This window comes from Martes martes, assembly GCF_963455335.1.
Source record: "Martes martes genome assembly, chromosome: 3".
Taxonomy (NCBI): Eukaryota; Metazoa; Chordata; class Mammalia; order Carnivora; family Mustelidae; genus Martes; species Martes martes.
Genome location: NC_137890.1, coordinates 101,531,892 through 101,546,213, shown reverse-complemented (window position 1 = coordinate 101,546,213; position 14,322 = coordinate 101,531,892). Strand labels below are relative to the sequence as shown.

Below are 14,322 nucleotides of genomic sequence, written 5' to 3'. Positions count from 1 at the left end.
GGAGAAGTGTCTGTTCATGTCTTCTGCCCATTTTTTGACATGATTATCGGTTTTGTGTGTGTTGAGTTTGAGAAGTTCTTTATAGATCCTGGATATCAACCTTTTGTCTGTACTGTCATTTGCAAATATCTTCTCCCATTCCGTGGGTTGCCTCTTTGTTTTGTTGACTGTTTCCTTTGCTGTGCAGAAGCTTTTGATCTTGATGAAGTCCCAAAAGTTCATTTTCGGTTTTGTTTCCTTTGCCTTTGGAGAAATATCTTGAAAGAAGTTGCTGTGGCTGATATCGAAGAGGTTACTGCCTATGTTCTCCTCTAGGATTCTGATGGATTTCTGTCTCACGTTGAGGTCTTTTATCCATTTCGAGTTTATCTTTGTGTACGGTGTAAGAGAATGGTTGAGTTTCATTCTTCTACATATAGCCGTCCAATTTTCCCAGCACCATTTATTGAAGAGACTCTTTTTTCCACTGTATATTTTTTCCTGCTTTATCGAAGATTATTTGACCATAGAGTTGAGGGTCCATATCTGGGCTCTCTACTCTGTTCCACTGGTCTATGTGTCTGTTTTTATGCCAATACCATGCTGTCTTGGTGATCACAGCTTTGTAGTAAAGCTTGAAGTCAGGTAATGTGATGCCCCCGGTTTTGTTTTTCTTTTTCAACATTTCCTTAGCAATTTGGGGTCTCTTCTGACTCCATACAAATTTTAGGATTGTTTGCTCCAGCTCTTTGAAAAATGCCAGTGGAATTTTGATCACAATGGCATTAAAAGTATAGCTTGCTCTAGGCAGTATAGACATTTTAACAATGTTTATTTTTCCAATCCAAGAGCATGTAATGGTCTTCCATCTTTTTGTGTCTTCTTCAATTTCTTTCATGAGTGTTCTGTAGTTCCTTGAGTACAGATCCTTTATCTCTTTGGTTAGGTTTATTTCCAGGTATCTTATGGTTCTTGGTGCTATCGTAAATGGAATCAATTCTCTAATTTCCCTTTTTGTATTTTCATTGTTAGTGTATAAGAAACCAACTGATTTCTGTACATTGACTTTGTATCCGGCCACATTACTGAATTGCTGTATGATGAGTTCTAATAGTCTGGGGGTGGAGTCTTTTGGGTTTTCCACATAAAGTATCATGTCATCTGCGAAGAGAGAGAGTTTGACTTCTTCATTGCCAATTTGGATACCTTTTATTTCTTTTTGTTGTCTGATTGCTGTTGCTAGGACTTCTAATACTATGTTGAACAAGAGTGGTGAGAATGGGCATCCTTGTCGTGTTCCTGATCTCAACGGGAAGGCTGTGAGCTTTTTCCCATTGAGGATGATATTTGCTGTGGGTTTTTCATAGATAGATTTTATGAAGTTCAGGAATGTTCCCTCTGTCCCTATACTTTGAAGCGTTTTAATCAGGAATGGATGCTGGATTTTGTCAAATGATATTTCTGCATCAATTGAGAGGACCATGTGGTTCTTCTCTCTTCTCTTATTGATTTGTTCTATCACATTGATTGATTTATGAATGCTGAATCATCCTTGTAACCCAGGGATGAATCCCACCTGGTCATGGTGGATAATCTTCTTAATGTGCTGTTGGGTCCTATTTGCTAGGATCTTGTTGAGAATCTTAGCATCCATATTCATCAGGGATATTGGTCTGAAATTCTCCTTTTTGATGGGGTCTTTTCCTGGTTTGGGGATCAGGGTAATGCTGGCTTCATAAAAAGAGTCTGGAAGTTTTCCTTCTGCTTCAATTTTTTGAAACAGCTTCAGGAGAATAGGTGTTATTTCTTCTTTGAAAGTTTGGTAGAATTCCCCAGGGAATCCGTCAGGTCCTGGACTCTTGTTTTTTGGGAGGTTTTTGATCACTGCTTCAATCTCGTTACTAGATATTGGTCTATTCAGGTTGTCAATTTCTTCCTGGTTCAATTTTGGGAGTTTATAGTTTTCCAGGAATGCATCCTTTTCATCTAGGCTGCTTAACTTATTAGCATATAACTGTTGATAATAACTTCTGATGATTGTTTCTATTTCCTTGGTGTTAGTTGTGAGCTCTCCCTTTTCATTTATAATTTTATTAACTTGTGCTTTCTCTCTTTTCTTTTGGATTCGTGTGGCCAATGGTTTATCGATCTTATTGATTCTTTCAAAAAACCAGCTTCTAGTTTCATTGATACGTTCTACTGTATCTCTAGTTTCTATCTCATTGATCTCTGCTCTAATCTTGATTATTTCCCTTCTTGTGTGTGGAGTTGGTTTAATTTGTTGTTGATTCTCCAGTTCTTTAAGGTGTAGAGACAGCTGGTATATTCTGGATTTTTCAATTTTTTTGAGGGAGGCTTGGATGGCTGTGTATTTCTGCCTTAGGACCACCTTTGCTGTATCCCATAGGTTTTGGACCAAAGTGTTTTCATTCTCATTGGTTTACATGACTGTTTAAGTTCTTCTTTGATGTCCTGGTTGATCCAAGCATTCTTAAGCAAGGTGGTCTTTAGCTTCCAGGTGTTTGAGTTCCTTCCAAACTTTTCCTTGTGATTGAGCTCCAGTTTCAAAGCATTGTGATCTGAGAATATGCAGGGAATAATCTCAGTCTTTTGGTATCGGTTGAGCCCTGATTTGTGACCCAGTATGTGGTCTATTCTGGAGAAGGTTCCATGTGCACTTGAGAAGAATAAGTATTCTGTTGTTTTAGGGTGGAATGTTCTGTATATATCTATGAGGTCCATCTGGTCCAATGTGTCATTCAATGCTCTTGTTTCTTTACCTTGATATCAACCAAGATATTAAACTAAACTAATAATCAAGTAATTGGAGTAAGCTGCTCTAATTTATTCAACCCACAAACAAATCCTGTTTTTCTAAACTCTCAAAAGAAAACCAAGTTGTTGTTTTTTAAGGAGTATTTCCCAAGTGGAATGCCTGGCTGGCTCAGTTGGAAGAGCATGTGACTCTTTTTCCCCCCCCTTTTAAAAGATTTTATTTATTTATTTTTGTTTTGTTTTGTTTTAAGTTTTATTTATTTATTTGTCTGTCTATTTATTTATTTTATTTTTTCCAGTGTTCCAAGATTCATTTTTTATGCACCACACCCAGTGCTCCATGCAATGTGTGCCCTCCTTAATACCCAACACCAGGCTCACCTAACCCCTTCTTCTCCCCTCCAAAACCCTCAGTTTTTTTCTCAGAGTCCACAGTCTCTCGTGGTTCATCCCCTCCTCTGATTTCCCCCAATTTACTTTTCTTTTCCTTCTTGTAATATTCTCCATGTTATTTCTTATGCTCCACAAGTAAGTGAAACCATATGATAATTGAGTCTCTCTGCTTGACTTATTTCACTCAGCTTAACCTCTTCCAATCCCATCCATGTTGATATAAAAGTTGGGTATTCATCCTTTCTGATGGAGGCATAATATTCCGTTGTATATATGGACCATAACTTCTTTTTTTTTTTAAAGGATTTTATTTATTTGGCAGAGAGAGGTCACAAGTAGGCGGAAGGTCAGGCAGAGAGAGAGGGGGAAGCAGGCTCCCTGCTGAGCAGAGAGCCCGATGCGGGGCTCGATCCCAGGACCCTGAGATCATGACCTGAGCCGAAGGCAGAGGCTTAACCCACTGAGCCACCCAGGCGCCCCTGGACCATAACTTCTTTATCCATTTGTCTGTTGAAGGGCATCTTGGTTCTTTCCACTGTTTGGCGATTGTGGCCATTGCTGCTATAAACATTGGGGTACAGATGGCTCTTCTTTTCACTACATCTGTATCTTTGGGGTACATACCCAGTAGTGCAATTGCAGGGTCAAAGTGTAGTTCTATTTTTAATTTCTTAAGGAATCTCCATACTGTTTTCCAAAGTGGCTGGGCCAACTTGCATTCCCACCAATAGTGTAAGAGGGTTCCCCTTTCTCCACATCCTCTCCAACACTTGTTGTTTACTGTCTTATTGATTTTGGCCATTCTAACTGGTGTAAGGGGGTATCTCAATGTGGTTTTGATTTGAATTTTCCTGATGGCTAGTGATAATGAACATTTTTTCATGTGTCTCTTAGCCATTTGTATGTCTTCTTTGGAGAAGTATCTGTTCATGTCTTCTGCCCATTTTTTGATGTGATTATCTGTTTTGTGTGTGTTGAGTTTGAGGAGTTCTTTATAGATCTTGGATATCAGCCCTTTGTCTTTAGTGTCATTTGCAAATATCTTCTCCCATTCTGTGGGTTGCCTCCTTGTTTTGTTGGCTTTTCCTAAATTTTTATTTTGTTATGTTAGTCACCATACAATACATCCTTAGTTTTTGATGTAGTGTTCCGAGATTCATTGCTTACGTATAACACCCAGTGCTCCGTGCAATACATGCCCACCTTCATACCCACCACCAGGCTCACCCATCTCCCCACCCCACCCTTTAAAACCCCCAGTTTGTTCCTTGGAGTCCACAGTATCCCATGATTTGTCTCCCCCTCCGATTCCACCCCTTTCACTTTTCCTTTCATTCTCCTAATGTCCTCCATGTTATTCCTTATGTTCCATAAGTAAGTGAAACCATATGATAATTGACTTTCCCTGCTTGACTTATTTCACTCAGCATAATCTCCTCCAGTACCATCCATGTTGATGCAAAATTTGGGTATTCATCTTTTCTGATGGCTGAGTAATATTCCATTATATATATGGACCACATCTTCCATTCATCTTCTGAAGGACATCTTGGCTCTTTCCACAGTTCGGGTATTGTGGCCATTGCTGCTATGAACATTGGGGTACTTATGGCTCTTCTTTTCTCTACATCTGTATCTTTGGGGTAAATACCCAGTAGTGCAATTTCCGGGTCATATGGTAGCTCTATTTTTAACTTTTTGAGAATTCTCCACACTGTTTTCCAAAGTGGCTGTACCAACTTGCATTCCACCACCAATACTGTAAGGCGGTTCCCCTTTCTCCACATCCTCTCCAACACTTGATGTTTCCTGTCTTGTTAATCTTTGCTGTTCTAACTGGTGTAAGGTGGTATCTCAATGTGGTTTTGATTTGAATTTCCATGATGCTAATGATGATGAACATTTTTTCATGTGTCTGATAGCCATTTGTATGTTTTCATTGTAGAAGTGTCTGTTCATGTCTTCTGCCCATTTTTTGACTTGTTTATCTGTTTTTTGAGTATTGAGTTTGAGAAGTTTTTTCTAGATATTGGATATCAGCCCTTTGTCTTTAGTGTCATTTGTGAATATCTTCTTCCATTCTGTGGGTTGCCTCTTTGCTTTGTTCACTGTTTCCTTTGCTGTGCATAAGCTTTTTATCTTGACACACACACAGGGAGAGAGAGAGAGAGAGCAAGCAGGTGGAGTAGCAGGCAGAGGAAGAGGGAGAAACAAAGTCCCCACTGAGCAGAGAGCCTATTGTGGGGCTTGATCTCAGGACCCTGGGATCATGACCTGAGCTGAAGGCAGATGCTTAACCAACTGAACCACCCAGGTGACAAGAGTATGCGACTCTTGATCTTGGGGTCCTGAGTTCAAGCCCTACGTGGGGTGTAGAGATTACTTAAATAAATAAAACTTAAAAAAAAAAAAAGAGTTCCTTAACCAACAATTGCCATCTGGGTAAACCATTTCAATTACTCCTCTAATATTTTTTAAAGTTAGAACAGCATGACATAATAGAAATCTTGATACTGCAGGAGTCAGGAGACCAGGACCTTATGTGTAAACACTTATCCTCCAAAAACCTTGGATTCTAACTATAAAATTAGGGCTTAGAATAATTGATGTCTAAATTCCCTTCCAAGAATGGTGTGATGTGCTGCTCAAATCCTCTTTCAGGAATAAAGGGCCTTTTCTCCTAGCTTCTGGGGGTGTTGCCTGTGGAGAGCCCTGGGCTATCAGCCCCTATGGGAAGATAGATTGCCTCAGCTGAAAAGAGCCACCTCCCTCCAGGTCCTGCTTCATTTCCAGGGCAGCCCACTTCCAATGACTGATTGAAAGATATAAAACCTCCGCTCTTTTGTCCTCCTGCAACCCAACTTGGGACAATTTTGAAGGCTAGCTTTAGAGCTCCTGGTAGGGTCAGGCCTCCATTGAAAAATTATAGCTCAACATTGCCCTCTGTTCTATCAAGCTTTGTTCTTCTTCTTCCAATGGTACCCATTGTCACAGCATTTCCTGGTAAGCCTCCTGCTTGCTAATTTCTGTCTCGGAGTCTGATTCCCAGGGACCCTAACCTGGGATACTTCTGGTTCTCATATTTAATATAATACAGTCCGCAAATAAGTTCAAATATGGCTTGTATTTCAAATGATGAGTACTTCATGTATCACCAAAAATGTACTTTCTGGGGCACCTGGGTGGCTCAGTGGGTTAAGCCTCTGCCTTTGGCTCAGGTCGTGATCTCAGGGTCCTGGGATCAAGCCCCGCATTGGGCTCTCTGCTCAGTGGGAAGCCTGCTTCCCCCTCTGTCTCTACCTGCTTCTCTGCCTACTTGTGATCGCTCTCTATCAAATGAATAAATAAAATCTTTTAAAAAATGTACTTTCAAATTCAGTGTTACGCTATCAGATTCCCATTCTCCGTTCCTTACACCCAGTGCCTACTCAGGCTATCTCTCCAGACTGTGCAAGCTTCTGAGCTAGTTGGGTTTAAAGTGCAGAGTTGTTAGAAATGGCTCAGATGCTGTCACCAGGAAGCACTTTCTATTATCACTCCAATGCTCATATTTCAAGGTTCTGAATGGAGCTCCATGGGAGGCCCTGCTACAACCATTTCTCTCTCAGTTGGTCCTCCTGACATGCAGCTTTTGACCTTGATGCCTGCATTATCTACCTCATCTCTCTGAGACAACTTCATTTTTTCTCTTCCCTCTGCCACCATGTCACTTTTCCAATTCATTTCCCAATGCCCTGAATTCTGTCTCCAGAGTAGATCCTGCAGTGGTCCCCTCCTCTACATCCTGCTGCCCTGGTCTGGCCTAAGCCCCCTCCTCTCTTGCCCAAATGACTTCTTCAGCCTCCAGCCCAATCTCCTGCTTTCACTTTTGTTCCCTTCCAACCCAGTCTTTATGAAAGAGCCAGAGTGAATTTTTTAAAATTTAAATTTAAAATTTTTATTTTTATTTTTTTAAAAGTAGACTCCACTCCTGGCATGGTGTCCAGTATGGGGCTTGAACACACAACCCTGAGATCAAGATCTGAGCTGAGATCAAGAGTTGGATGTTTAACAGACTGAGGCACCCAGGTGTTCCCACAGTCAACTTTCAAAATCTTAAATCAGATTTGGCCACTGCCCCACTTAAAGCTCTCCCCCCCCCACTTAAAACTCTTAAATAGAATCCCATTTCTCTGAAAGAACAATCCAGACTCCTTAACCTGGCCTACAAGACCCTTCATGCTCTAACCCCTGCTTGCCTCTACAACTTCATCACATATATACCTACACCTTTATAAACAGGCTCTTTGTTAGCTCTTTTCTGAGTAGTCTAAATTGACTACTCACACTTAAATTAGTGCACCATTTGTTTTCTGTTTGGAGACTGATTGGTTTAACTAAAAAATATACATAAGCATGTTACATAAAGCTATATGTTTCTACAGGTACATGTATATGTAAATAAAATAATGGGAAAAGGTCTGGAAAAATACCCACCAAACTGTTAATAGAATGGAGCACTGGGTGTTGTAAATAAACAATGAATCTTGGAACACTGTATCAGAAACTAATGATGTATTTTATAGTGACTAACATAACACGATAAAAAAAAGAAATTACTTTATAAAAAAGATTTTATTTTTAAGTAATCTCTATACCTGATGTGGGTCCTCAAACTCATTAACTGAGATCAAGAGTTGAATGCTCTACCAACTAAGCCAGCCAGACACCCTGATAGGAATTACTTTTGAGGATAAGGAGTGCTGATCCATGGGAATTAACCATAGCTTTATCTCCAAAAGCCTAAATTTAAAAAGGAAAGTTTATTCAAATATTACTTATGTAATGAAAAATTGACCTTAAAAATAAAAACATGAAATGAGGCCATTGGATGAGGACTTTAATCAGTATTGGCCATGATACCACATTAAGAAAGGTATTTTGCATTGTGATACATTACACCTCTGTGTATCTATTTATACAGATACAAACTGAGACAAAAGTTTCATGGAAAAATATTTACTCTTACCATGAATGCATTCTGCTATTCTCTTTTGTAATCTATTTAACTTTTTAAGCTGCTCTAACCCACTGCATTGATATGACTCACTGTTCTGTTGCAGCCCATATTCTCAAACACTGACTAGATAATCACTAGTTCTAAAGTTCTGAGATTCTTTCATGAAAATAGCCCTGTGCATTGGGCTTCCCACCTCTCCTGAAGTCCCTTAGTATTTTTTGTCTCTTTTGCTCTGTTAGCACAAAATCATTGCTATCTGTGTGTTCTTTACCCATTTGGGTGTCTCCCTGGCTCCCTAGTGATGGAGTGTGAAATAATAGAAAATATATATATTGGTCTCTGCCCCTGGTTCCTGGCACATTTCTCCTAAAATCCTTGTAATTTCCTAAGTGATAAGAACACTAGGAGTATCTCTCTTTTTCTTTTCCAAATTTTTATTTAAATTCTAGTTTGTTAACATATAGTGTAATATTGGTTTCAGGAGTAGAATTTAGTGATTCATCACTTACATACAACACCCAGTGCTCAACATAACAAGTGTCCTCCATAATACCTATCACTCATTTAGTGCATCCTCCACCAACCTCCCTCCATCAACCTTCAGTTTGTTCTCTGTTGTTAAGAGTCTCTTATGGTTTGCCTCCCCCTTCCTCCTTCTCTCTTTTTTTCCTCTTCACACATGTTCATCTGTTTTGTTTCCTAAATTTCACATATGAGTGAAACCATAGGGTATATGTCTTTCTCTGACTGGCTTATTTTGCTTAGCATAATATACTCTAGCTCCATCCACATCATTGCAAATGGCAAGATTTCATTCTTTTTGATGGCTGAGTCATATTCCATTGTGTATATATGCCACATCTTTTTTACCCATTCATCAGTCGATGGATATCTGGGCTCTCTCCATAGTTTGGCTATTGTTGGTAATGCTGCTATAAACATTGTGGTGCATATACCCCTTCAAATCTGTATTTTTGTATCCTTTGGGTAAATACCTAGTAGTGCAATTGTTGAATTGTAGGATAGTTCTATTTTTTACTTTTTGAGGAACCTCCATACTGTTTTCCAGAGTGGCTGCACCAGTTTGCATTCCCACCAGCAGTGCAAAAGGAGTCCCCTTTCTCTATATCTTCTCCAACATCTGTTGTTTCCTGTGTTGTTAATTTTAGCCATTCTGACAGGTGTGAGGTGGTATCTCACTGTGGTTTTGATCTGCATTTCCCTGATAATGAGTGATGTTGAACATCTTTTCATGTGTCTGTTAGTTATCTTGATGTCTTTGGAAAAATGTCTGTTGATGTCTTCTGCCAATTTCTTAACCGGATTATTTGGGGAGTTTTTTGGGTGTTGAGTTTGATAAGAGTTTTATAACTTTTGGATACTAACCCTTTATCAGATATGTCATTTGCAAATATCTCTTCCCATTCTGTAGGCTGCCTTTTAGTTTTGTTGGTTGTTTCCTTCACTGTGCAAAAGCGTTTTATCTTGATGAAGCTCCAAGAGTTCATTTTTGCTTTTATATCCCTTGCCTCTGGCAATGTATCTAGTAAGAAGTTGCTATAGCTAAGGTCAAAGAGGTTGCTGCCTGTGTTCTCTTCTAGGATTTTGAAGGATTCCTCTCTCACATTTAGGTCTTTCATCCATTTTGAATTTATTATTGTGTATGGTGTAAAAAAATGGCCCAGTTTCACTTTTCTACACATGGCAATCCAATTTTCCCAACACCATTTGTTGAAGAAACTGTCTTTTTTTCCATTGCCTATTCTTTCCTACTTTGTCAAAATTAGTTGTCCATACAATTGTGGGTCCATTTCTGGGTTTTCTATTCTGTTCTATTGACCTATGTGTCTGTTTTTGTGCCAGTATCATACTGTGTTGATGACTACACCTTTGTACTATAGCTTGAAGCCTGGAATTGTGATGCCTCCTGCTTTGCTTTTCTTTTTCAGGATTGCTTTACTATTCGGGGTCTTTTGTGGTTCCATACAAATTTGAGGTTGGTTTGTCCTAGCTCTGTGAAAAATGCTGGTGGTATTTTGATAAGGATTGCATTAAATGTGTAGATTGTTTTTGGTGGTATGGAAGTTTTAACAGTGTTTGTTATTCCTATCCATGAGCATGGAATTTTTTCCCATTTCTTTATATCCTCGTCAATTTTTTTCATAAGTGTTCTATAGTTTTTAGCATATGGATCTTTTACTTCTTTGGCTAGGTTTTTTCCTAGGTGTCTTATTGTTATTGATGCAATTATAAATGGGATCAATTCCTTGATTTCTTTTTCTGCTGCTTCATTATTGGTATGTAGAAATGCAACAGATTTCTGCACAATGATTTTATATCCTGGGACTTTGCTGAATTCATGTATTAGTTCTAGCAATTTGTTTTGGTGGAATCTTTGGGTTTTCTACATAGAGTATCATGTCATCTGCAAATAGTGAAAGTTTGACTTCTTCCTTGCCTATTTAGAAGCCTTTTATTTCTTTTTGTTGTCCAATTGCTGTGGCTAAGACTTCTAGTACTCTGTTAGATAGTAATGGTGAGAGTGGATATCCCTGTCTTGTTCCTGGCCATAGAGGGCAAGCTCTCAGTTTTTCCCCATTGAGGATGATATTAGCTGTTGGTCTTTCATATGTGGCTATTATGATGTTGAAGTATGTTCCATCTCTACCTACTTTGTTGAGGGCTACTAGGAGCATCTCTTACTTTAATATTTGGTCTTTAGTCCTCTGACATAGGATTGCTAAAACCCTTGTGAGTTCCTAAGTGGGTAAGAGCACTAGTAGCATCTTTTGTTCTATTTTTTAAAAAAGGTTTTATTTATTTAACAGACAGAGATCACAAGCAGGCAGAGAGGTGGGCAGAGAGAGAGGAGGAAGCAGGCTCCCCGCTGAGCAGAGAACCTGATGTGGGGCTTGATCCCAGGACCCTGGGATCATGACCTGAGTCAAAGGCAGAGGCTTTAACCCACTGAGCCACCCAGGCACCCCTCTTTTGTTCTATTGATGTGACTCTGAGTAGACCCTTGGATGGCTCCTGGATGGGGGCTGGTCATCAGAAAGACCAAGCCATGATTAGAAGCTTGACATTTTCAGTCCCCCACCACTTCTCCAGGGAAGGAAGAAGGGCTAGAAATAGAGTTAATAATTGAATATGCCTACATGAGAAAACCTCCAGAAAAATCCCAATAGCATGGGGGTTCTAGTAGTTTCCAGGATGGAGAATGCATCCACACTGGGAAGATGATGCACCCCAATTCCATGGGGATGGAAGGTCCTGTGCTTGGGACACAGGTGAAAATCCGGGTAGGTTTTTCTATATGGGGGAAATCATTTTGAGAGCAGCAACCTGATGAGATCACGCAGACTAGTGTGTGAAAAATGCTAACTGAATGGAAATGATGTGTTTGTGTATATGCATGCACCGGCATGTGTTTATGTGCACATGTGTGCATGTCTGTATTTGTATTCCCAAAGGCCTGGAAACCACTCAGTGCATGTTTCTAGATTCTTCTGATCCATGGATTTGAAAAGAACCCTATGTCTACCCTCTGAAATGCTTCTAGGTATTTTTTACTACCCTAAGCAGCTCCCAAAAGGCTATACAACCTGGCTTGCTATCTATACTTTTATCACCACTCAACCAAGGACAAATGGTGTTTTTTAGTTCTGAACAAAGCTTTCCTGTGGCAAACAAATACTCCTTGGTTTATTCCAAGGGCATTGAAAAGCCAAAGGTTAAAAAGAGAAACAAATGGCAGACCAGAGAAATGTTTTTGGGAAGATTTTTCTGAGGACAGGAATCTCTGAGGCAAATCAGTCTTGGGGGCCACAAGATATTTATTCAAAGGAATGTAGGAGAACTAAAATAAGTTTCAGCCCCAAATACTGGATTTTCTCATTGCTTAGACTAATTTCCATATTCATATATATTTGCCTGTTGTTTTTCCAGTGGCTGTAATCTCTGACCACTGTAATTATGAAAAATACATATTCAGTTCTTTTGCATGTTCATTTGTTTTGTTTTTGAGAGAGAGAGAAATAGATTGTCACTGTTTTGTTCTATTAAATTCTGTCCAGTTTTGCTGGAAATATGTAGGTAGTAGATATGAAATATTTTCATTCCTATTTTCTTTTGGAGATTTAGTGTTTATGCAATCTCTTGACATGAAAACAAAATGAAATGAAAGCCATTCAAATACAGTATCAAGGTTACACATGAGACCTGTCTGTCCATTCCTGTGGACTTCTTAATAGCCTTGTAATCAGCTCTACTCAGAATGTACTCTCCCTTGGGGAGATTTAAGGCCAACTGACATCACCAGGTCCCTTAGGAACTAGCATTTTTAATGGAAAGAGTGCAGCACTGTGTCTATACCAGCACTTAGTGGGCCCTCTTTAGTGGAGGTGAGAACAAACTGCCCCAGAGATGCCAATGTTCAAAACTATTTATTCTCCATTGCCTTCAGGATCAAGTACAAAGGCCTAAATCTATCCTCTATGACCCTGTCTGATGAGGCTTCTGCCCATCTCTCCAACCTCTTTCTTTGGCTTCTTAAACTCTACCTGTCTCTGTTCTTATTCCACAGAGTAGTCAAGGTGGTCTTTTTAAGCCATTAAGACCCTCCAGAGAATTTCTGTTTCACTGAGAGTAAAATCCAGACTCCACAGCTAGGGATATTTCAAGTGTCCCCACAGTCTCTCCATGATCTGGCCCTTGCATACCTCACCAGGCTTATTTCCTACCATCTCCCCCTTTTACTACATCTCAGTCACATTCCTTTCCTTTCTGTTCCTCAAACACAGCTCTTTCTCACTTGGTGGGCTTTGCAACTGCTGTTCCTCATCCAGGGACACTTGTCCAGGATTTCCTTACCATCCTCTGAGGCTTAGCTGGCCGCCTGAGCAGCCAGCCCAGCGAATCTTCCCTAGTCACTTGCTACTACAGCATTGTTTTTCATTCCATTCTTTGTTGTGATGATTTTTTTTTTTTTTGTCTGTCCCTAGAATTTGAGCACCATGAGGGCATCAAGTATTTCTTTCTGGGTCAGCAGGCTATTCCTGGTGTTGAGATTGGTGGGCCTGACACAAAATAGGTGTTAATATAAATCAATAAGTGGGTAAATGAATGTATGACCCCAAGGTTCTCAGATTTGAGTGAATGTCAGAATCACCAGAGGCTTGTCAAAACACAGATTGCTGGCCTGACCCTCAGAATTCTTGAGATGGCAGGTCTGGGGTAAGACCCCCAAATTTACATTTCTTCCAAGTTACCCCTACGCATGGTAACTGTGCTTTCCCAGACCATGAGTCCTCTAGGGTGTGCCTCCATGGTCTGTCTACATTTAGCTGGAAGCTCAGGAATGTGACCTGAACTCCATGAGAGCGTGAGATGCCTCTGACAGAGCATGAGATGCCTCTGTGTAGCTCTAGACTTCAGCTCATGCACAGGCCTCATTACTTACAGAATGCTTTGCCCCAGGCTTTCCTCCTCTTGCTTTTCCTCTTACCAGACTCAACCTTTAATAAAAGTGGCTTTTTCTCCTCTTTGTCTTCAGTGTTTAATTTCTCCAGCTTGTGCACAAACCTAGACTGTGCCATTTATTTGGTTGGCATTAATATACTGTAATAACCTGTGGAAAGAGCCCAGGTCACTTTCTTGAGGCAGAACAATAAATGCTAAAATTGGTTCTAGGGTAGGAAAAAAAAAGATTTCTTAATGGCTTCTCAAATTGCAATTTTATCTTCTTAAATACAGCTCTTTGAAGTCACCCTCATTTTTCCTAGTAATTTTGAGAAACTCAGTACTGCTCCCTTGCTTATTACAAAGTCAATAAGAGGACATGAGTTGAGCTCCCTGGAGGCCCACCTGCAAGAACATCTCAGGCTCAGGATGTCCCTGTCTAAAGCACATTCACAATTTGGCAGAAACTCACCTTGCTGTGGTGTTGGAGCTGCACCCAGCCTCCGTAGCCAAATCTCTGTGGGGGAGAAGCACAGTTAGAGTGGGAGAACAAAACAGGAAGGACTGCAATAAAGGAGCATCTCTGGGGCAAAAGATCCTGAGTTCCATCCTACCAGGCATCACCTTCCTTTTTTCTCCCTGCACATCCATGTATCACATACTTTGTTGATAGTTAAATCAATTTACTTTTTTTCCTCAAATATATTTATTCCAGA

At 40.0% G+C, this 14,322-nt stretch overlaps 1 protein-coding gene across 5 annotated transcripts in view; it reads right to left on the bottom strand.

Moving 5' to 3' along the window:
- ACMSD (aminocarboxymuconate semialdehyde decarboxylase) overlaps positions 1-14,322 on the bottom strand; it is a 98,511-nt gene that overhangs the window by 76,438 nt on the left and 7,751 nt on the right. For all 5 annotated transcript variants that reach the window (XR_013966620.1, XM_080799786.1, XM_080799789.1 and 2 more), the window contains exon 2: positions 14,079-14,123. Coding sequence is in view for 4 of the 5 variants with exons in the window: in XM_080799786.1 (XP_080655912.1) it covers positions 14,079-14,123 (45 nt within the window). In the remaining variant the exon portion in view is untranslated. The remainder of the gene's footprint in view (positions 1-14,078; positions 14,124-14,322) is intronic.